The following is a 20,739-nucleotide window of genomic DNA, read 5'->3' as shown; positions in this document are numbered from 1 at the left end:
CGTAACGCCGCGGGAACTTTGGAATAGCACCATTTAAGTTTGGTTTGCCAACCGCCATTAAACTTGAAAAGAAGAAGAGAAGCACTTTGGAATGCGGAAGTGACGCGTGTCGCGGAGCAGCCGATGGCATAGCCGATAGTCCCAGCAAACACCGACAGCTCCAGCACTGAACCCCATTCATTTCCAGTGTTTCCGAAGCACGCGCGCTGGTAAGTTGATGAAATTACTGTATTTTTCACTTTTAAACACTTCAGCCGTCCTCTCGTGAATCTAGTCAGTAGTTGTATTTTATGTAGCCAGCTTTAGTTAGTGTTTATTGGAAGATAATTGTTAATTGCAGCTAGCTTAGTGACCAACACTTCTCTAATGTTCGCTACCAGTCAGGAATGTGTAAATTCAATCGTGAGGTCATAGTTAAATAATGTGATGTTGCACTTCATAGTTTTGTTTTGTCAGCCCTATTTACATGCATGAGGTGGTCAACATATTAGAAATACATCTGGATATATAAAGCAAATAAGTACAGCAGCAGCAGCACCCCCACAAATAATAAGACATAGAAAAGCTGAATTTATGGCTGAGCATACAGTATCATAATGCAATAAACATATAATTTGCATAATGTGTTGGATGAGCAAAATGATCATCCAGGTTCTTCCATAATGTTGTTGTGTAAGAATAACAATTTGACAGTAATTGCGATTGTTCAATAAAATGTACTTCTCAAAATAATTATAATAATCATAGTAGGGTATTGAAATTTATTTAAACATTGTTTAAGAAATATACATTTTACCCCATAATTTAATTGAGTAAATCTCTGTTGTGCAGCACTTTGCCAAAATATAAAAGGATAAAAGTTATTTTCATTTGATTACATTTTAAAACTTTATTTAAAGTATGCATTAATTTCATTGCCACCATTTTGTATTTGTTAAATCAGTACAGAAGCCAGAAAACAGTCAAACCAGAATTCCTGAATTTTTTATAAATTATTAATGATAAATATAAGTAGTTTAACTAATCTGTAATTCAATTATTAAATTTAATTGATTGGATGTTTTTGATGAATGAAATAGAACAAAATATAATATGCTTTACAAATTAAAAATACAAAAACGGTTTGACCATTTAATACCGAAAACGTGATATTTTCTGAGACGATTATCATACCATGAAAATCTCATACCGTTACACCCCTATAGTTAATACCACCCCTAAAGAACAATTACAGTGCTTTAAACTATAGGACAGGAAGAGCTAAATAAACTAATCTCTGCATCTAAACCAACAACATGTTTAGGGGTGCAACGGTACAGATAGCCCACGGTACGGTCCGTACCTCGGTTTTTGGGCCACGGTCTCGGTTCGGTTTCGGTACATGTTTTGTGCAGAAAGAGACTGCTATTTCTTCCCAAAAATATGTTTTATTTTTCTTATGAGCATAAACAGAATGTCACAGTAGGAAGAACATCAATGTATGGAATAAATTAACACTCTAGTCTGTACTGAACAACACTAAGTAATACAACCTCTTCAACTATCACTTATATGAAATACAAAATGTAAACGAACACACTTCAAAATATTCAAGTGGATCCCAATTCCAAACCTTGATAACTGGTATATGAAGTGATCAATGTGAAAGAAAAAGTGCACTTTTACCTTTAACAAACATAAATTAGCTTGTGCTTTGAATAAAAAAAGCAGAGCAAAATAATATAATAAAAAAATACTGCATTTAGGATACAAAGTGCAATGTTATTTACTCATCCACTATTGAGAGATTCTTGTGCAAAAAGATGAGTCTATCAACACTGTCTGGTGCAAGGCGAGACCGGTTGGCACTAACGATGTCCCCAGCAGTGGAGAAAATTCTCAACTTTTCAGAATGCCGCAAGCGCACCGTAGGTCACGTGACAAGAACCAACCAGAGCGCAGCTGATGGTTGCTTTAGCAACGACCGACGCCTCCGGAGCGCAACCGCCCTAGCGCTTTGGAAAAAGGAGAATGCGGCGCGCCTAGCATTTTCTACGCGTTTTTAGGCGCGATATGTGAACGGCGCCTAAAGCAAAAACTAAAAGGATCAGCACGAACTCAATGGCAAAACCGAAGTCCCGCGGGACACGAGGGTAGATTGTCACGTGCAGGGCTGACCGAACGGTCCGGGATTTTACCGTGTACCATTGCATCCCTAAACATGTTTATCAGATCCAACACCCACTAAACCCCTGATAGAGTTGTTCCCTGTAGTGGAAGAGCCTCTTCTCAATATTATCAACTCGTCTTTATCTCTAGGTCATGTTCAAGATCGTTCAAGCTGGCCGTTGTTAAGCCTCTCATCAAGAAATCACAATTAGATCCAAATGAATTAGCAAATTACAGACCCATTTCAAATCTTCCATTTACGTCTAAAATACTAGAAAAAGTTGTGTCTGCTCAATTAGCCTCTTTTTTGTGCAAAATAATATGTTTGAAAGGTTTCAGTCTGGATTTAGGCTGCATCATAGCACAGAAACTGCACTCGTTAAAATGAAAAAAGACTTCTAGCTTCTGACCAAGGCTGTATCTCAATACTAGTTTTACTCGATCTTAGCGCTGCGTTCGACACTTTAGATCATCAAATACTCTTAGGCTATGTTTACACGGAAACGATCTGAAGAGAAAACGCAAAAGTGGCGTTGTGTTATCACTTTTTATTCTGCGTTTAGACGAGCGTTATGGGGGGGAAATCTGCGTGCATATGGTGACGCAAAAGTGTGTGAAATTCGATGTAGTATCGTATACATTCCAGGCGGCAATGTGAAGCACTGCCACACAACAACACCAAGTCCGCGCGGCTGCGTACAACCTTCCTTCTACTTCTCTCCCTAGCTGACTTTTGCGTTTTTACCCTTTAGACGGGAACGCGACGGTGGAGCGTTTTTAAGATTTCCACTCTGGAGGGTGGTTTCACTTTTTTGCGTTTTGAAGCCCCAAAAACGCAGTCGCCGTCTAAACGAAAGGCACATCTGATAAAATATTTTTAAGTTTTCACCCCCGAGCGTTCTCGTGTAAACAGGGCCTTAGAAAATTAGCCCATACATGACCATATTAGCCCAGTTCTGTCAACACAGCATTGGCTCCCTAATAAACATCGTATACATTTTAAAATATTGCTGATTACTTACAAAGCACTAAATGGTTTAGCTCCGCAGTACTTGAGCGAGCTCTTAACGCATTATAGTCCTTCACGTCTATTGCGATCTCAAAATTCCGGCCAGTTGATAATACCTAGAATATCAAAATCGCTGTATGAGCTGCAACTGTCTTATGGTCTTTTTGGGAAGGCCAGTGAGGAGTCCATTACAATAATTCACCCTGCTGGTGATGAAAGCATGCACAAGTTTCTCTAAGTCTTGTCTGGAAACAAAGCATCTAATTCTTGCAATATTTTTCAGATGATAGTATGCTGATTTAGTTATTGCTTTGACATGACTACTGAAACTAAGGTCTGACTCGTGTCACACCAAGATTCCTGACTTGATTTTTAGTTGCTTGACCCCTAGAGTGAAGGTATGCGTTCACCTTGAGAACTTCATCTTTGTTTCCAAACGCAATGACTTCAGTTTTGTCTTTGTTTAACCCTCATGTGGTGTTCGGGTCATTTTGACCCGGAGAAGATTTTCTTTTTCCCGAAAATACTAGTTAATGTTATCGCTTTGGACTGAAACTTAGTGACTTGATTCACAAATGGTATAAATATTTCTGAAATGTTTTGTGACAATTTTCTTAAAGGGACAATGTGTAGGTTTTTAGGTATTTTATTATCTAAAATCAATATTTTTATTCATAAATATGTCCTCAATTGTGTACAAATACCTCTGCTAATTATCTGACTTATCCTCGTAAAAGAAGAATTTATTATCTTTATATACATGGGACGGGTAGGTCCACGGAGGCTTCCATGTAGTTCCGCCATCTTGAAAAACTATAATAGCAGAGAGGGACAAAAAGTACTAGGCCAACGCGTTTCCACAACACGCTTTCATTCAGAACCAGCGTCACATGACTGAAGCCAGCAGAAGCGGAGGAGCAGAGCAGTGAGAGGCGCTTGTCACTGCCCCGGCAAGTTAAAAAGGATGCACTGCACAGTTATTTATACACCGTTCATTTATACATATGCTGAGTCACAGGATAAGGAGTCATCGTCGTCGAAAAAGTCCAAAATAGACCGTTAAAGGAAACGTGACCGGAGATTACAAAAAACAAGGGTTAATGTGGGGATAGCTAATGCAGGAGAAAGCTTTCAAAAGAGACCCTGAAGTTGCCTGCTTTCTTCTCGACAGGTAAGTCAATGTTACGGTCTTAATTACAAGCTTTTTTTCATTGCTTGGTTGTGTACTTTATTATATAGATAGTAGAACATTTATAGTTAAAAGTTAAACAGGCTCTTTGATGAATAGCAGCTATTGAGTGAAGTAGAGAAGGCCCTAAAAACAAGGTTGTAAGTTTTGTTTGTTCTAAACTGTAACATTCGTTTGTTTGTGGTGTCAAGTTGCAGTTTGTTTGAAATAACAAACCAGTTCACCCGAAGGAAAGCTCGATGAAGTGCTATTTTAAGACATCCTGTCATAGCTTTTTGGTACATAACGGCTACCGTAGATGCAACACGCATTTGAAAAAGCGAGGCGCTAGAGAGCACTATTTGTTTGAATGCAAAATACAATTTCACCACTAGATGGGAGAAATTCCCACACAGTGTCCCTTTAATTTTTTAGGGCGGGTTTTGTCACCTTGTCACTCTTGTGGTGTTCCCGGTCAAAAATGACCGGACTACAAAAAATAGCTTATAAATCACTTATTATGCTACATTTTCACCCAATATTGGATTCAATCTTTTTGTCAACTTGTTCTCTTTCAGTTAGGACTGGTTTTATATTTCTATTTGCATCTGATTAATCGTAGGCCTCATTTATTTGAGAGTAGGCATCTCATTTTTTGAGTAAAAAAACCCCATCATTTTTGAATAATTTTTGAAAAATAAAATAAAATCTGAAGAAAATTGGCACTGTTGATCACACTAGTCTACTTTAATTTTTCACCAGGAATTTTGTTTTGAAAAACTTTTATTTTGTACAATATGGCACAGAATTACACTTGTGGTGTTCCACTGGGCCATTGAGGGCCATTGTTTCAATGGGCCATTGAAAGTGAATGGGAGAGGCCAATGCAATCAATGAATGGAACAACACAAAATATGTATCATTTTAAAGCTTAGAATCTCAGCTTTTTAATGCATAATTACTTTGATCAAATCCTAACGAGTGCTGAGTTATCACTCTAAAACGGAGTGTACCCCTGCAGGCGCCACCTAGCTGTGAAATATATAATCATAATATTTTTCAAAAATATTACCTTGATCAACTTAAAATAGGTGTCATTTGAAAGCTTAGAGTCTGAAATTTACAATGAATGTAGCCAATTTGATAAACTCCTAAGTAGTGCTGAGTTATTTGCTGATAAATAGAAAAATAAAATTCATAATTTATAAACTACTTTTTTGTACTACATTCAGCAATATGTCAAATACATCATACAGCTCAGATAGTCCTGTGTCATATGTCATTTGAAAGGTCTCAATGAGTAGAATACAACAAGCATAATTGTTTCAGGCTTTTTACTAAACTTGAGCGAGGTTTTTGTAAAAGAATCCCTTCAAGGGACCCATGTGTAAACCATATATGGATGCTGAATTTTAGACACATTTCAGCTCGTAACTTCATAAAACATGCTCCGATTGTGGAAAATGACACATTATTATTTACAGCAGATGCTTACAATTAAAATGAGTCCTCAACATAATCCCTCTCTCAGAACTAAATATATTCCTCATGGATAGGGCTGCAACAAACGATTATTTTGATAATCGATTAATCTAACGATTATTAGGGCAATTAATCGACTAATCATCGATTATTTCGCCGGCTAATCAGCAAGTTTGGAACGATTATTCAGCTTTTTCAATTAGTTAAAAGAAACACTGAGTTATACATATTCTAACTATAATATAATAAAAAGAAAATCACTTCAGCTTTTGAAATGGTTGTTTTAATGAACTTTGAGCCAACTAAACAGGTCATTCTCTAAGTTTTCAGATTTCTGTCCAACTCAAATCACACACAAATGCTCTCTAAACATTGTTTAAATATTCTGTTCTCTTTCAATAGAAAAAAAATAAACAAAAATCAATGAGCTGCATTACAGACCAACTTAATCTGTAAACAATTATAAGAATAAAATAAAAATTGACATGACAATTGAGCTGACAGACAATCTCATTCACCTTTTAATTTACAGTATGAAAAAGTAACTGACATGATATTCTTCATAACATCTCCTTTTGTAAGTCTTCATGAATATGGAACAAAATACAGGCAAGTGATGAGACTAATACCTAATAGTGTTACAATAATAAAAACAGCCCTGACTCCTAAACTCAATCAAGCTTTATTCTATGCAAAAATAAATCATCACATTACTGTAATATTTATTATTGTTAATATTATTACTATTATTAGTTGTATTGCATTCTCTAATAAAGAGATTTACTGCTAACTTAGTTATTTAGCTCCAGCTGGAGAACATTCACCTCTCACCGGCTCCTCTTGTTTCCTCTTTAAGTGCTTTAACATGCATGTTGTGTTCACGTGAAAAGCAAGATCAGCCTTGCATGTATTGCATACAACAGCATTCTTGGTTTGAAGTTTTGTGAAACTTTACATTCGTTACTTGCATTCGTTTACACTCATAATTCACGCTGTGTTTTCCTCTACCGCAACAGCATTTGTAACGGCTGCATTACACTCTAGCGTTACAGCGCCGTAGCGGTCAAATTGCGATATTGCAGGCCCTTACATTAGGTCACGTGAGATCGAACGACTACTCGACAACAAGATATTTTGTCGACAATTTTTTATTGTCGGCGTTGCCGACAATGTCGACTAATCGTTTCAGCCCTACTCATAAAGTTCTAACACAAAAAAATCCACAGACTCACGTAGCCAAGCAAGGTAGCTTAGACTTTTTAGGCCTTTTTACTCGTATCTTCATAAAAAATACATCGATCATAAAAAATGGCACATCGTTATTTACAGCAGGAGCTCACGATTAAAAAGAGCCCAAACTCAATATATTCCATCAATCAGATCTAAAGATATTCCTCATGGCGTTCTAACACAGAAAATACCACAGACGCACTCATGAAGCACTCGCTATGGTTTTCGCTCATAACTTCACGAAGCATGCACAGATCGTAGAAAACTGTACATCATTAATTTCAGCAGACTATCACGATTAAAAACACAGCATAATCCATCACTCAGATCTAAAGATATTCCTAATGGAGTTGTAACACACAAACCCCAACAGACGCACACAGAGCCTTGAATATAGATGTAGCCTAGCACTTATATCGCGTTTTAACTCATAACTCAATAAAGCATGTGGAAAATAGCACATCATTATTTACATAAGATTGTTAAGATTAAAAAGAGCCCAAACTCACCATAATCCATCACTCCGATCTAAAGATATTCCTCATGGACTTCTAACACATGTCTCTCCCATTCACTTTCAATGGACAATTGAAACAATGGCCCTCAATGGCCCAGTGGAACACCACAAGTGTAATTCTGTGCCATTTTGTACAAAATATAAGTTTTTCAAAACAAAATTCCTGGTGAAAAATTAAAGTTGACTAGTGTGATCAACAGTGCCAATTTTCTTCAGATTTTATTTAATATTTTACAAAATTATTCAAAAATAATGTGTTTTTTTTACTAAAAAAATGAGATGCCTACTTTCAAATTAAATGAGGCCTACAATTAATCAGATGCAAATAGAAATATAAAAACAGTCCTAATTGGAAGAGAACAAGTGGACAAAAAGACTGAATCCAATATTGGGTGATAATATTGCATTACGAGTGATTTATAAGCTATTTTTTATAGTCCGGTCATTTTTGACCGGGAACACCACGGGGGAAATTGGGTTGTGAACACCACACAAGGGTTAACTGAAGAAAGTTTTGACAAATCCAACTGTTGACTTCGTCAATGCATTGGCACAGGGAGTCAATGGGGCTGTAATCATTAGGCGATAGGGCTAAGTAGAGCTGTGTGTCGTCTGCATAGCTGTGGTAAGAGATTTGGTTCTTTCTCATTATTTGGCTCATTGGGAGCATATACAGGTTGAACAGGAGTGGTGCAAGAATTGAGCCTTGATGGACTCCGCATGTCATGGATGTCCACTCAGACTTATGGTCTCCTATACTCACATAATAACCTCTCCCATCTAAGTATGACCTGAACCATTTTAGGACTATCCCAGAAAGCCCCTCCCAGTTTTCCAGCCTGTCAAGAAGTATGTTATGATCGACAGTGTCAAATGCAGCACTGAGGTCGAGTAGCACCAGCACTGATAATTTGCCTGAATCAGTATTTAAGCGAATATCGTTTATTATCTTTATGAGCGCTGTCTCTGTGCTGTGGTGCGGTCAGAAACCAGATTGAAAATTGTCAAAGTATCCATTCGAGCATAAGAATTTGTTCAGCTGATTGAAGACAACTTTTTCAATGATCTTGCCTATGAAAGGAAGATTTGAGATCGGCCTATAGTTGCTTAATATGGTCTTATCCAGATTGCTCTTTTTCAGGAGGGGCTTGACAACAGCAGTTTTCAGGGAGTTTGGAAAACTCCCAGAGAGAAGTGAAGCATTTACCACTTCTAGGAGATCTGCTTCTAAACTGTTTAACACACTTTTGAAAAATGATGTGGGAAGTGTGTCAAGAGCGCAGGTTGATGTTTTAAGGTGCTGTACGGTTTCTTCCAAAATTTTGCCATCAATTACTTTGAAATCAGACAAAGTTACTACTTTTTCAGGTGGTTTGATCTGTCTGACCCCAGAGCAACTCAAGGATGTGCTGATCACCTTTCTGATATTATTGATTTTCTCAGAGAAGAAAGAAGCAAACTCACTGCACTTGCTGTCTGAGAGCATTTCACTGGGAATCTGGCTTGGGGGGTTTGTCAGTCTCTACAGTAGCAAAAAGAGTGCGTGTGTTGTAGGGCTGAAACGATTCATCGAGTTACTTGATTACAAAAATTCCTCGAGGCCTCGTTAAATTCCTATTACTATACGCACTATACGCACAGGGATCTGATTGTTTCACACGGACTGTTGTTCAATGTTCAGGAAGCACACCATAGCGCGTGATACATTTTGAATTTAGTTGGCGCGGAGACGGAGAGTAAAGATGTCCATTAACGGCAGAGAATGTCTAAAGTTTGCTGTTTCACCAAGCGTCGCTGAAACAAGGTAATTTAGCCTAAGCCTAGATGCATTGATCAATGTTCGCTGATTTTAATCCCATACTGTATTTGTAGCGATGCCGTGATGCGGTTTGACTAGATATGATGTTTAGCTTTGATGTTTTTAAGTAGTAAACGTATTCACGTTCAATTACAAGAGAGTATTGCCTAAAAAAAGAGAACCCCTTCACACACACGCATGCACCCTCGTCTCTCTCGCGCCAGTCAGACCAATTGCGGCAATGCATCACATATGCTTAAACTTTTATGTAGACACGCAACAATTCAGCATGCATTCACTGTATACACCGGGACGTGATGGAAGAACAAATATTGTATTGCAGTCTTTGCAAGCCTAAGTGAAAAACAAAATGCTGTTCTTTTTCTATTTAACAAAATGCATATTTGCAATAAAACATTCCCCTTTTCAAAGTTACACTAAGTGTAGGTGTCTCCAACGCATGCAATTTGAAGCATCCGTTCGATTTTTCGAACGGATGCTTCATCTAAAATGCACCGCAATGCAAGTGATGCAAGCCAAATGCAGCGTTCTGTTGAAAACGAATGTATGTATTTCTGCCGTACCAAACTGCAATGAAGATGTTTTTACAGTAAGTTGACTTAACTGTATTGTTATATAATTGTTGGCACTGGCACTTATAAACGCTAAATGGGTAAAAATTGCAATAAATAGGCTTAGTTAAATGTTGGAGTTGGAATAAATACCTCTGTTTTTTTTTTAGAAATAAAAGCCAAATGCTTGATCATTTTACAGCCACATCATTTGCGTTATGCATTATTTGTTTTGGTTGTTTAAAAACACACAATTTTTTTTTATCAGATTACTCGATTAATCGATCGATTAAGTGCTAGATTAATCGATTACAAAAAGAATCGATAGCTGCAGCCCTAATGTGTTGTTAATATTGCTGTTTATAATATTTGAGAAGAAAGTCTGTCTAGCTTTGCCTAGTTCCATATTGAAAGCATGACAGGCTGTCTTTGTAGATGTTATAATGGACTACAGGTTTTGTCTTCCGCCACATGCACTCTGCTTTTCTGCATTGTCTTCTCATATTTTGCACTGCTGTTGAGTTTCTCCAAGGTGCTTTTTGTCTGCCACTCTTCTTCCTGACTTTAACAGGAGCAATATCATCAATTACACTTTAAAACACTTTTTAACACGTTGTGGAGTTAAAAGAGTCAAGGAGAAAATCAACAGAGTCTCCAGATATGCTTGGTGTTAAGGATATAGCCTTCATAAATAGTACACTAGTGTTCTCATTTAAGCATCTCTTCTTGTCAGACACAGATCTAGCTTCAGTGGCAGGAGAGATCAATATATCAAGAAAATACAGAAATGTGGGCAGTGCTACATCCTTAATAAGTGCTACATCCTTAATAACAATCGATGAAATGTTTAGACCCTTACTGATAAGTATCTAGAGTGTGCTCACGATTGTGTGTCGGTCCATGTACATGCTGTGTGAGATCAACAGTTTTTAACACATATTCGAAAGATGGGTAATTTCCAAATGATATTTGCTTACATTGATAGATATCTTTAAAAAGAGCAGCTAGACCCCCACCTCTCTTAACAGCTCTGCAGACACTCATAAAAGTAAAGTTAGGAGGGGATGTTTCATTGAGGACTGTTGCACTGCAGCTGTCTTCTAGCCAGGCATAAAATCCAGGTTGTTTGTGGTTAAGTCGTTGACTAGAAGTGATTTAATTTTAAGTGAGCGGATGTTTAAAAGTGCTAACTTAACAGTCTTACTTTTTGTCCCCACAGCAATCTTAGTTTGACGTGTGATAGGCACCAGATTAGTTGGGTTTGCTGTACGGCGATTGAAGGCCTTAGACTTTCTATCTTGTAATAGAACAGCAGTAGAGAAAGATACAGGCACACTCGGTTCCCGCTTGTTCTGTAAACATTTGAGAAGAAAGTTACTGTTATCATAGCAGGGACCCAACAGATTCAGTCTGGCTGATTCAGTCTGTATTCGATCACATTCATTGCATTTGGGGATTCCTCATTTACATTCATTAGTACTTCAAATCTGTTCTCAAGATGTATAGGCGGTGGTAGGAGACCAGTGTTTGCAATCCTTGTCAGAGCCGAATCTGGGGTAGAGGATGCTACTGCGGCAATATGTGATGCTCGTGACAATCTGATGTCTCGAGTGCCTTTGGGTCTCGCTCCCTGTTTGTGCAATCGATTTGTAAGTCGATCGGCTTGTTTCTCTACCTGTCGAGGAGCACTAGTTTCATGGGACTCACCGGCTATATGCTGAGGGTGTCCAAGACGAAGCTCTGTTGTGTGCTCCATCTGGTTTGGTGGTCCCGTAAGTAACTTTGTTTCAAGAACTGCAATCCTTTGTAAAAGTCTGTGGCAGTTAGTGCAGCAAGTAGATTCTTGAACCAGAAGAGGCGTTTTCTCTCTTATCCGTATGAATGTAGGCAGTTGTGTTTTCCTTTCCACGGAATGTAAGCTGGTCGGGTGAAAGAATTCTGCGTTTTTGTAGTAATCCAAACTTTGTCATTTGAGCACTGTGCTGATTTGTTGTAGTTAAAATTAGGTGATAAAAGGAGATAAAATATAAAAGTATAGAAGCGCGGAGCAGTAAGCAAGAGCGTCCGAACAGTAGCTGAGCAGGAAGTCAAAAAAAGCTTAGCACAGTTTCGTTCCGCTTGTTGGGCAACGTTGTGGTGTCAGCACGACTGCTAACAAAATTTTGGTCGCACCGAATCGTTCGGTTTGTAATGCGTACCGAACCGAAAGCCTCGTACCGAACGGTTCAATACGAATACGTGTATCGTTACACCCCTAGCCTGGACACGATGACAACGCAGTCCTGAAGTGTCAACTAGTCTCTCCCCTGTGAAGGCCTCCCTACCCTCCCTTTACCTCTCTACAGATAAAGCGTTGTCGGGATAATTCCGGTTCGCGTGGCTACGCGGAAGCGGTTAAAATTCTGTATTACAAATTAAGTCCAGACAAGTAGTTTGTTGAGGGTTGGTTTGTAGGTAAGGACTACACACCTGCTCACATATATTCAAACGCACATACCTATAGACTGAACTCGCAATACGCATGTGCACGCCATCAGCGTTCTTACTAGGGCTGTCACTTTTGTGAAAAAATCCTGTTCGATTTTTGAGACATAAGTGTTCATTGAATCGATTGTAAAATCGATTTTCCATGTGTAAAGACATTTCCATTTTAAACGCAAAATATGGGCAAATCCACGGACAACGAACAGGCATTAGGACGAACGTAAAGAGGGCGCTTGAGACGCGCACAAGTCTGCAATATTTCTGATGATTAAGTTTCGTACACAGTGACAAACAGGAGTGCAACATTCTCGAAAAACAATAAGCAGAGTGGACTGCCATAGCATAAATGAAAAACATTACCTCAGTCTTCAACATGGCTGTGTTTACGATTAGAAATGTCAAACAAATTTCACCTACGTAGGCGATTGTAGACGCGTAGCCCGAATTTGTATCTGAATGCATGAGACTGTCTGCATACCGGCAGAATTCACAGTTTTGTAGTAAAAAGAGACGCATTATGCAGAAGTATAATTTGCTGTTATGCGTGTTTGTCAGAGCCTGCAGTTGCTGTGTGATGCGCGTTCGCTGCGGGCATATCGTAACGAGCTGGACGCGCTCCTAGAAAAGACCGTTAAAATCGATTCCCTATTTTCGTTTTTGAAACTTGCGTCGGTTGGTCCAATCGATTGTGCAATCGATTTTCGAACGTAAAGTGACAGCCCTAGTTCTTACGGGTTCGCATTTAAGTTTGTGCAGAAAGAACATAGAGTTTTCTGTTAAAACGGTGTTGTGTTAGCGGCCCCTAAGTTAATAACTAATGATCGTTGCGACGGAAGTGAATCAATCAAAACTAACTTTAGCTGAAAATAACTTTATTATAGAGCTGCTATAAAGCCAAAACAATCTCTGTTGCTTTAATTTCCTATTATCACTGTAAAGTCGCTTTGGAACAATCTAAATTGTTCAAAGTGCTATATAAATGAAGATGACTTGACTTGACAAAATTACACAAATAACCGCACACCGACACGTTGCGGCTATTGAGCCTTCATCAGGGTGTGGGTAGCAAACACACTCAGTCTTTTTAAGCAGCAATTAGTTAGTCATGTGACAATCACCTGGTTACATAATATAGAATAGTCAAAAATCACAATATAACATATCTAGCGAAGACATATCTCACCAAAACATCCACACAAAAAAAACATAATATAATATAACAATGCACTAAAGTGTAACAAAACAACTGGTGAGGGAGGCACTTGCTCTTGAGAAGCTGAAGAGGCTTGATGTCTCTAAAGCCACAGGATTAGATTCGATTCCATCTAGAATCGTGAGGGATGCCGCTCCGAGCATTACTCCGAGCATTACCAAAACAGGTCGATAAGAACAAGGATACTTTCCCAATGACCTCAAGATTGCCAGAGTGATTCAGTTATATAAGAAAGGGAGTAAACTAGACCCTGGTAATTATAGACCTGTCTCAATTCTCGGTTGTCTGTCAAAGATAATTGAAGGGATCATTTTTGAACAGATTGATAATTACTTAAAATCACAAAACCTACTTTGAGTTCCAGTCTGGCTTTCGTAAATCACACACTACAGATTCCTGTTTACTGTTTCTTACTGACTATATAAAAAAGGAGGTAGATAATGGAAACTTCTGTGGCATGGTCATGTTAGACTTACAAAAAGCCTTTGATACATTCGACCACTGTGTTTTAAGTCAAGTCACCTTCATTTATACAGTGCTTTTAACAGTATGGATTGTTTCAAAGTAGCTTTACAGTGATAATAGAAATTAGCGTAACTGTAAAGTTGCGAAGATCATTAGTCATTAACTCAGGGGCCGCTAACACGACACTGTTCTAACAGAAAACCCTTTACGCGTTCCGGCCGCCCATCCGCACAAAAAGTCCCTGGTGTCTCCAGAACGCACTCCCTGAAATAGGTTCGAAAGAGCAAACGATTATCCGTTTTCTCTGCGCTAACCACAAAAACGCAGACTGCGCGCACATGAGCACCACGTGTTCGGTCGATAAGTATGCACATTTGAATATATATGTGCGCAGACGTGTAGTCCTTCACAGATCAACCCTCAACAAACTACTTGTTGGGCCTTAATTTTTAATTCAGAAATTGTCACGTCTGCGTAGCCGTAGCCACGCAAACCAGAATTATCCCGACAACGTTGTATCTGTATAGAGGTAAAGGGAAGGAGGCCTTCACAGGGGAGAGACTAGTTGACACTTCAGGACTGCATTGTCATCGTGTCCTGGCGCTGGTCCTTCATCAGATCTAGATACGGCCTGGATCCGGCGGACAGCGGTAAACCTCGGGATAAACAGAGAGACATAGCATACAACATTAGCATATACGCCATCCTTTTTATGATGTACCAAGTACATCATGATTTATGGGAAGTGTTCCCGGTCCTTATTCATCAAGTGAATAAGACTTAATATTTAGTTGCAAATCCTTTGCTTGCAATAACTGCATCAAGCCTGTGACCCATTGACATCACCAAACTTCTGCATTCTTCTTTTGTAATGCTTTTCCAGGCTTTCACACTTTTTCAATTGTTGTTTGTTTTGGGGGGTTACTCCCTTCAGTCTCTTTTTTCAGCAGGTAAAATGAATGCTCTATAGGGTTTAAGTCTGGAGATATACTTGGCCAGTCTTTACAACTTTTCACTTCTTGACCCTGATGAACTCCTTTGTTATTTTGGCACTGTGTTTTGGGTCATTATCTTGCTGCATGATGAAAGATCTCCCAATCAGTTTGGTTGCATCTTTCTGTAAATTGGCAGACAAAACACTTCTGAGTTCATTTTGCTGCTGCCGCCATCATGTGTTACATCATCAGTGAAGATTAATGAGCCCGTCCCAGAAGAAGCCATGCAAGCCCAAGCCATGACATTACCTCCACCGTGTTTCACAGATGAGCTTGTGTGTTTAGGGTCATGAGCAGATCCTATTTTTTTCTCCAAACTTTAGCCTTTCCATCACTTTAGTAAAGGTTAATCTCAGGACATTCCAAATGGTTGTACTGGCTATGGCCAATGTTTGTGCAATGGCTCTGATTGATTTTCCATCTTCTCTCAGCTTCACAATTACCTGTTTTTCACCCATAGACAGCTCTCTGGTTTTCATGTTGGTTACACGTCTAACTATAAATGCAGTCTGCACAGGCAAAATCAAAATCTGAAACTGAGCGCAGACATTCAGTGCTATTTATTGTTTGAATAATCAATGTAATAGGACACACCAGGGCAACAAAACACACCGGCCAGTCACATGTTCCAATACTTTTGGTCACATGAGCAATGGTTGGGTTCAAACAAAAGGTTATATCTTCTAAGTTGTGTATCAGATCCAGATGAAAATACCTGGAAATAAAAGCTGAAATGTTGATCTCTTCCGTCATATTCATCTTTTGATGAACCCAAATATTTTCAGTCTAATAGGCAGATACAAATTATCAATTCAATTTTGACGCCAACTTTTCCACCTCTTCACAATCATGGAAAGATTCAAGGACATATAATCAATTTATAAAAAGGCATTCAATTATCATAAAATTTTATAGCAGTTGTTCTCTTTCTACCATTACATCAGGGCTCACTTTCATGTCCTTTCACTTTATATTTCTCTCGGTTAATTATTTTGATGTACTGAAAATTAAAATTAATATTTTTTTTCTTTCATGTCAGACCTGATGGAAGTGAAGGAGGAGAGTGAAGAACTGAGTGAAGTGAAGGAGGAGAGTGAAGAACTGATGGAAGTGAAGGAGGAGAGAGAAGAACTGAGTGAAGTGAAGGAGGAGAGTGAAGAACTGAGTGAAGTGAAGGAGGAGAGTGAAGAACTGAGTGAAGTGAAGGAGGAGAGAAGAGACAAGAAATCTTTCACCTGCACTCGGTGTGGAAAGAGTTTCACAAGCAAACAAAATCTTGAGAATCACATGAGGATCCACACCGGAGAGAAGCCGTTCTCATGTGATCAATGCGGGAAAAGTTTCAAAGACAGAGCAAAGCGTAATCAACACATGAGGATCCACACCGGAGAGAGGCCGTTCTCATGTGATCAATGCGGGAAGAGTTTCAGTCAATCATCATACCTTAATGTTCACATGAGGATCCACACCGGAGAGAAGCCGTTCTCATGTGATCAATGCGGGAAGAGTTTCAAAGACAGAGCAAATCGTAATCAACACATGAGGATCCACACTGGAGAAAAGCCGTTCTCATGTGATCACTGCGACAAAACATTTCTTAGGGCATCAGTCCTGAAGACACACTTGACAGTTCATACGAAGGAGAAGCCACATTTATGTTCTGTGTGTGGAAAGAGTTTTTCACTTCTGCTGTATTTACATATGCATCAGAAAATTCACACTGGTGTGAGAGAGTACATGTGCTTTGAGTGTGAGAAGACTTTTACTACAGCAAACAGTTTAAAACTGCACCAGAGAATTCACACTGGAGAAAAACCTTACAAGTGTTCACACTGCGACAAGAGATTCAATCAGCCATCAACTCTGAAAACACATGAGAGGATCCACACTGGAGAAAAACCTTACAAGTGTTCACACTGCGACAAGAGATTCAATCAGCCATCAACTCTGAAAACACATGAGATGATCCACACTGGAGAACAACCTTACAAGTGTTCACACTGTGACAAGAGATACAATCAACCATCAAATCTGAAAACACATGAGATGATCCACACTGGAGAACAACCTTACAAGTGTTCACACTGCGACAAGAGATTCAGTCAGCCATCAACTCTGAAAACACATGAGATGATCCACACTGGAGAACAACCTTATAAGTGTTCACACTGTGACAAGAGATTCAGTCTGTCAGCAAATCTGAAAACACATGAGAGGATCCACACTGGAGAAAAACCTTACAAGTGTTCACACTGTGACAAGAGATTCAATCTGTTAGGAAATCTGAAAACACATGAGATGATCCACACTGGAGAGAAACCTTACAAGTGTTCACACTGTGACAAGAGATTCAGTCATTCAGCACATCTGAAAACACATGAGATGATCCACACTGGAGAAAAACCTTACAAGTGTTCACACTGTGACAAGAGATTCAGTCATTCATCATCTCTGAAAACACATGAGAGGATCCACACTGGAGAGAAACCTTACAAGTGTTCACACTGTGACCAGAGATTCAGTCGATCAGAACATCTGAAAACACATGAGATGATCCACACTGGAGAAAAACCTTACAAGTGTTCACACTGTGACAAGAGATTCAGTCTGTCAGCAAATCTAAAAACGCATGAGAGGATCCACACTGGAGAAAAGCCTTACAAGTGTTCACACTGTGACAAGAGATTTAGTCAGCCATCATCTCTGAAAACACATGAGAGGATCCACACTGGAGAACAACCTTACAAGTGTTCACACTGTGACAAGAGATTCAGTCGATCAGTACATCTGAAAACACATGAGATGAACCACACTGGAGAAAAACCTTACAAGTGTTCACACTGTGACAAGAGATTCAGTCTGTCAGCAAATCTGAAACAACATGAGAGGATCCACACTGGAGAACAACCTTACAAGTGTTCACACTGTGACAAGAGATTCAGTCTGTCAGCAAATCTGAAAACACATGAGGGGATCCACACTGGAGATAAACCTTACAAGTGTTCACACTGTGACAAGAGATTCAGTCATTTAGCATATCTGAAAAGACATGAGATGATCCACACTGGAGAAAAACCTTACAAGTGTTCACACTGTGACAAGAGATTCAGTCTGTCAGCAAATCTGAAAAGACATGAGATGATCCACACTGGAAATAAACCTTACAAGTGTTCACACTGTGACAAGAGATTCAGTCATTTAGCATATCTGAAAACACATGAGATGATCCACACTGGAGAGAAGCCGCACACGTGTGATCAGTGTGGAAAGAGTTTCTCTATTAAAAGTCGCCTGAATCTACACATGAAGATCCATGCAGTGGAGAAACCACTTAAGCACAGTCTGAGATCACAGTAAGTAGTTAATTTTCATGTGCTGAGCAACAAAGTCTCTTCTGTGTAAGTTAGCCACACATCACCCTATAGCCAAATCTCTCCTCTCCACCTATAGCCGGTGTGATGAGCACAGGACACTTTGTTGATTGATATCTATTAACTTGTTCAACCAACAGGAATGTCTAATTTGTCAGTTCAGATCAATGCAAAAATACACAAATTCGCTCTGACCGTAGGTGGCGCTCATGTAAAGCAGAAATACAGCACTATACAGGGCTCTAGACTGCGAGTAAATGGTCTCATTTTGCGACCTTTTTTTCCTGGCACACGGCAAACGAAAGCAGAATGAAACCACACTACTTGTTTGAGCTGCGCAGCGCAAAGTTTTTCAGCTCAGAGCAATACTAGACAGCGGTTTACTCATGGGCCGATCTCGATCACGCAACACCATTACTACACAGAGCTGGCAGATTCATGCTACTGCTAACCCGGACGTCGAGGTCACTTCAGTGATTTGGGAAAAGCATGTAAAAGTCCTGGCAGTAAGCGATGCATAAGGATGTAGTGGAACGACGAATTATTATTTTTTCCGAAATGTTGACAACTTAGTGTTAACTAATAATTGTTGCAAACTGGTACAACCAACAAAATATTAGTGCATTCCTGGAACTGGGCGTTGTTACACTACATATGCATCGCTTTCTGCCAGGACTCTTTCAAGAGATCTGATGCCATCACTAGGCTGATTTAAGAATTGAATTTAGGCTGCTATATTTAACAGTGAGTTCATTTCATTTCAGGTGTGAGGATGGTGGATCAGGAAAGACAGGGGAAGGCAACAAGTAGGTGTAACATTAGGTGGAAGTGTAGGGGAGCCACTTGATACCAACAGATTAATTTCTTAATATTATTAATATGGAAAAAGTAATATGGAAAATCAAGTACAGATGAGACCGGTGATGACATCAGGTAGGAGTTCTATTAGTTAGACCACACAAAACTAAATGTCCAGTATGGTCTGAAGTTCTGTTGACCAACCTATTCACTGTCCTTTTTGGGTAAAAAATAGTGCAGACAGAGATGGAAAGCCACTCACCACTGAGGAGGAATTGGAGGAGAATGTGGAAAATAGAGGTGAAGATGAGGTTTACATTTACATTTAGTCATTTAGCAGACGCTTTTATCCAAAGTGACTTACAACTGAGGACTAAAGCAAGCGAGTCATCGTGTAAAGGGGCAAAAAACTATGCAAGAAGTGCTCCAAAATACAAAGTTCAGGCATTGCTCAGAGTAGGTGGAAGAGAATGTGGAACATTGAGGTGAAGAGGAGAGGGAGGTGGAAATGGAACAGAGAGGTGAAGAGGGCTGAGACAAGGCCTTACTCAAAAGATCCATCTGACTGGCCACCACCACACCAGATTGGGGACTCATTTAGGCAGTGTATGGTTGAGAATGGCCCACAGAAATGTCCTGATGGGCCGAATCCAAGATCAGACAAGAGTAGACAGTGTTTTTCCAAAGCATACTGTTTTCGTTCAATGTCCAATTGAGAAAAAGTGCAGTGGGATTGGTTACTGTACTCCAAAAGGACAAATAAAGTGTATTGTTTTGCGTGTAAGCTTTTTGGTGGAGCTAGAGTTGTTGACACACTTTGTGGTGGGGTACAATAACTTTCAGTGTCTTTCAAAAAATGCTGCAGCATCATGAAACCAGTGTTGATCACATAAATGCTTGCCACTGAAGGGGAAGAATGCTAAGTTAGGAGATCCTAAAAATGGAAATTTCCTGGGTGTCCTTGATGTCACAGCACAATATGTTGTCACACTAGCAGAGCATCTTAGAAAGGTAGCCTCTAAAGAAACCACAGGATATCTTTCCTGGTGCACTCAAAATTAATTTTTAGATTCAATTTCTGAATGTGTACTAGGTCAAATTTGTGCCCAGCTCAAAGCCTCCAAGTACTTTGAAGTGAAGTTGGATTGCACACCTGACATTTCAAAGCAGGAGCTGGCCTCCGTAATAATCCTGTATGTTCATACAGACGACAACAAGAATGCCACTATCAATGAGTCTTTTGTTGGCTTCACAGTCGTGAAGGACACAACTGGCAAAGGCCTCACAGAAACACTGACTGGGGTGCTGGATAACCTTGGGTTGGAGTTGGCTAACTGTAGGGGCAGAGCTATGACAATGGCTCAAATATGAGGGGTACACAAGGGTGTGTAAGCATTGGTGCAGAAGAAGTGTCCAGTGTAGAGGTCTGCTACCAGACCCGAGCCCGACGGGTCCCTAAAAGCTCACGGGTTTCGGGTCAGGTTCGGGT

At 39.4% G+C, this 20,739-nt stretch overlaps 1 protein-coding gene across 1 annotated transcript in view; it reads left to right on the top strand.

The window, feature by feature from the left end:
* The first annotated feature begins 83 nt into the window (after positions 1-83).
* LOC307161636 (uncharacterized protein) overlaps positions 84-20,739 on the top strand; it is a 125,791-nt gene continuing 105,135 nt past the window's right edge. The window contains exons 1-2 of the mRNA XM_079876496.1: positions 84-209; positions 16,121-16,264. Of these exons, the coding sequence (XP_079732622.1) occupies positions 16,126-16,264 (139 nt within the window). The 5' untranslated portion in view covers positions 84-209; positions 16,121-16,125. The remainder of the gene's footprint in view (positions 210-16,120; positions 16,265-20,739) is intronic.

Source organism: Squalius cephalus (assembly GCF_949319135.1).
Source record: "Squalius cephalus genome assembly, chromosome: 7".
NCBI classification, from domain to species: domain Eukaryota; kingdom Metazoa; phylum Chordata; class Actinopteri; order Cypriniformes; family Leuciscidae; genus Squalius; species Squalius cephalus.
Note: the sequence above shows the minus strand (reverse complement) of the source record. Positions and strands in the feature narration are given on the sequence as shown.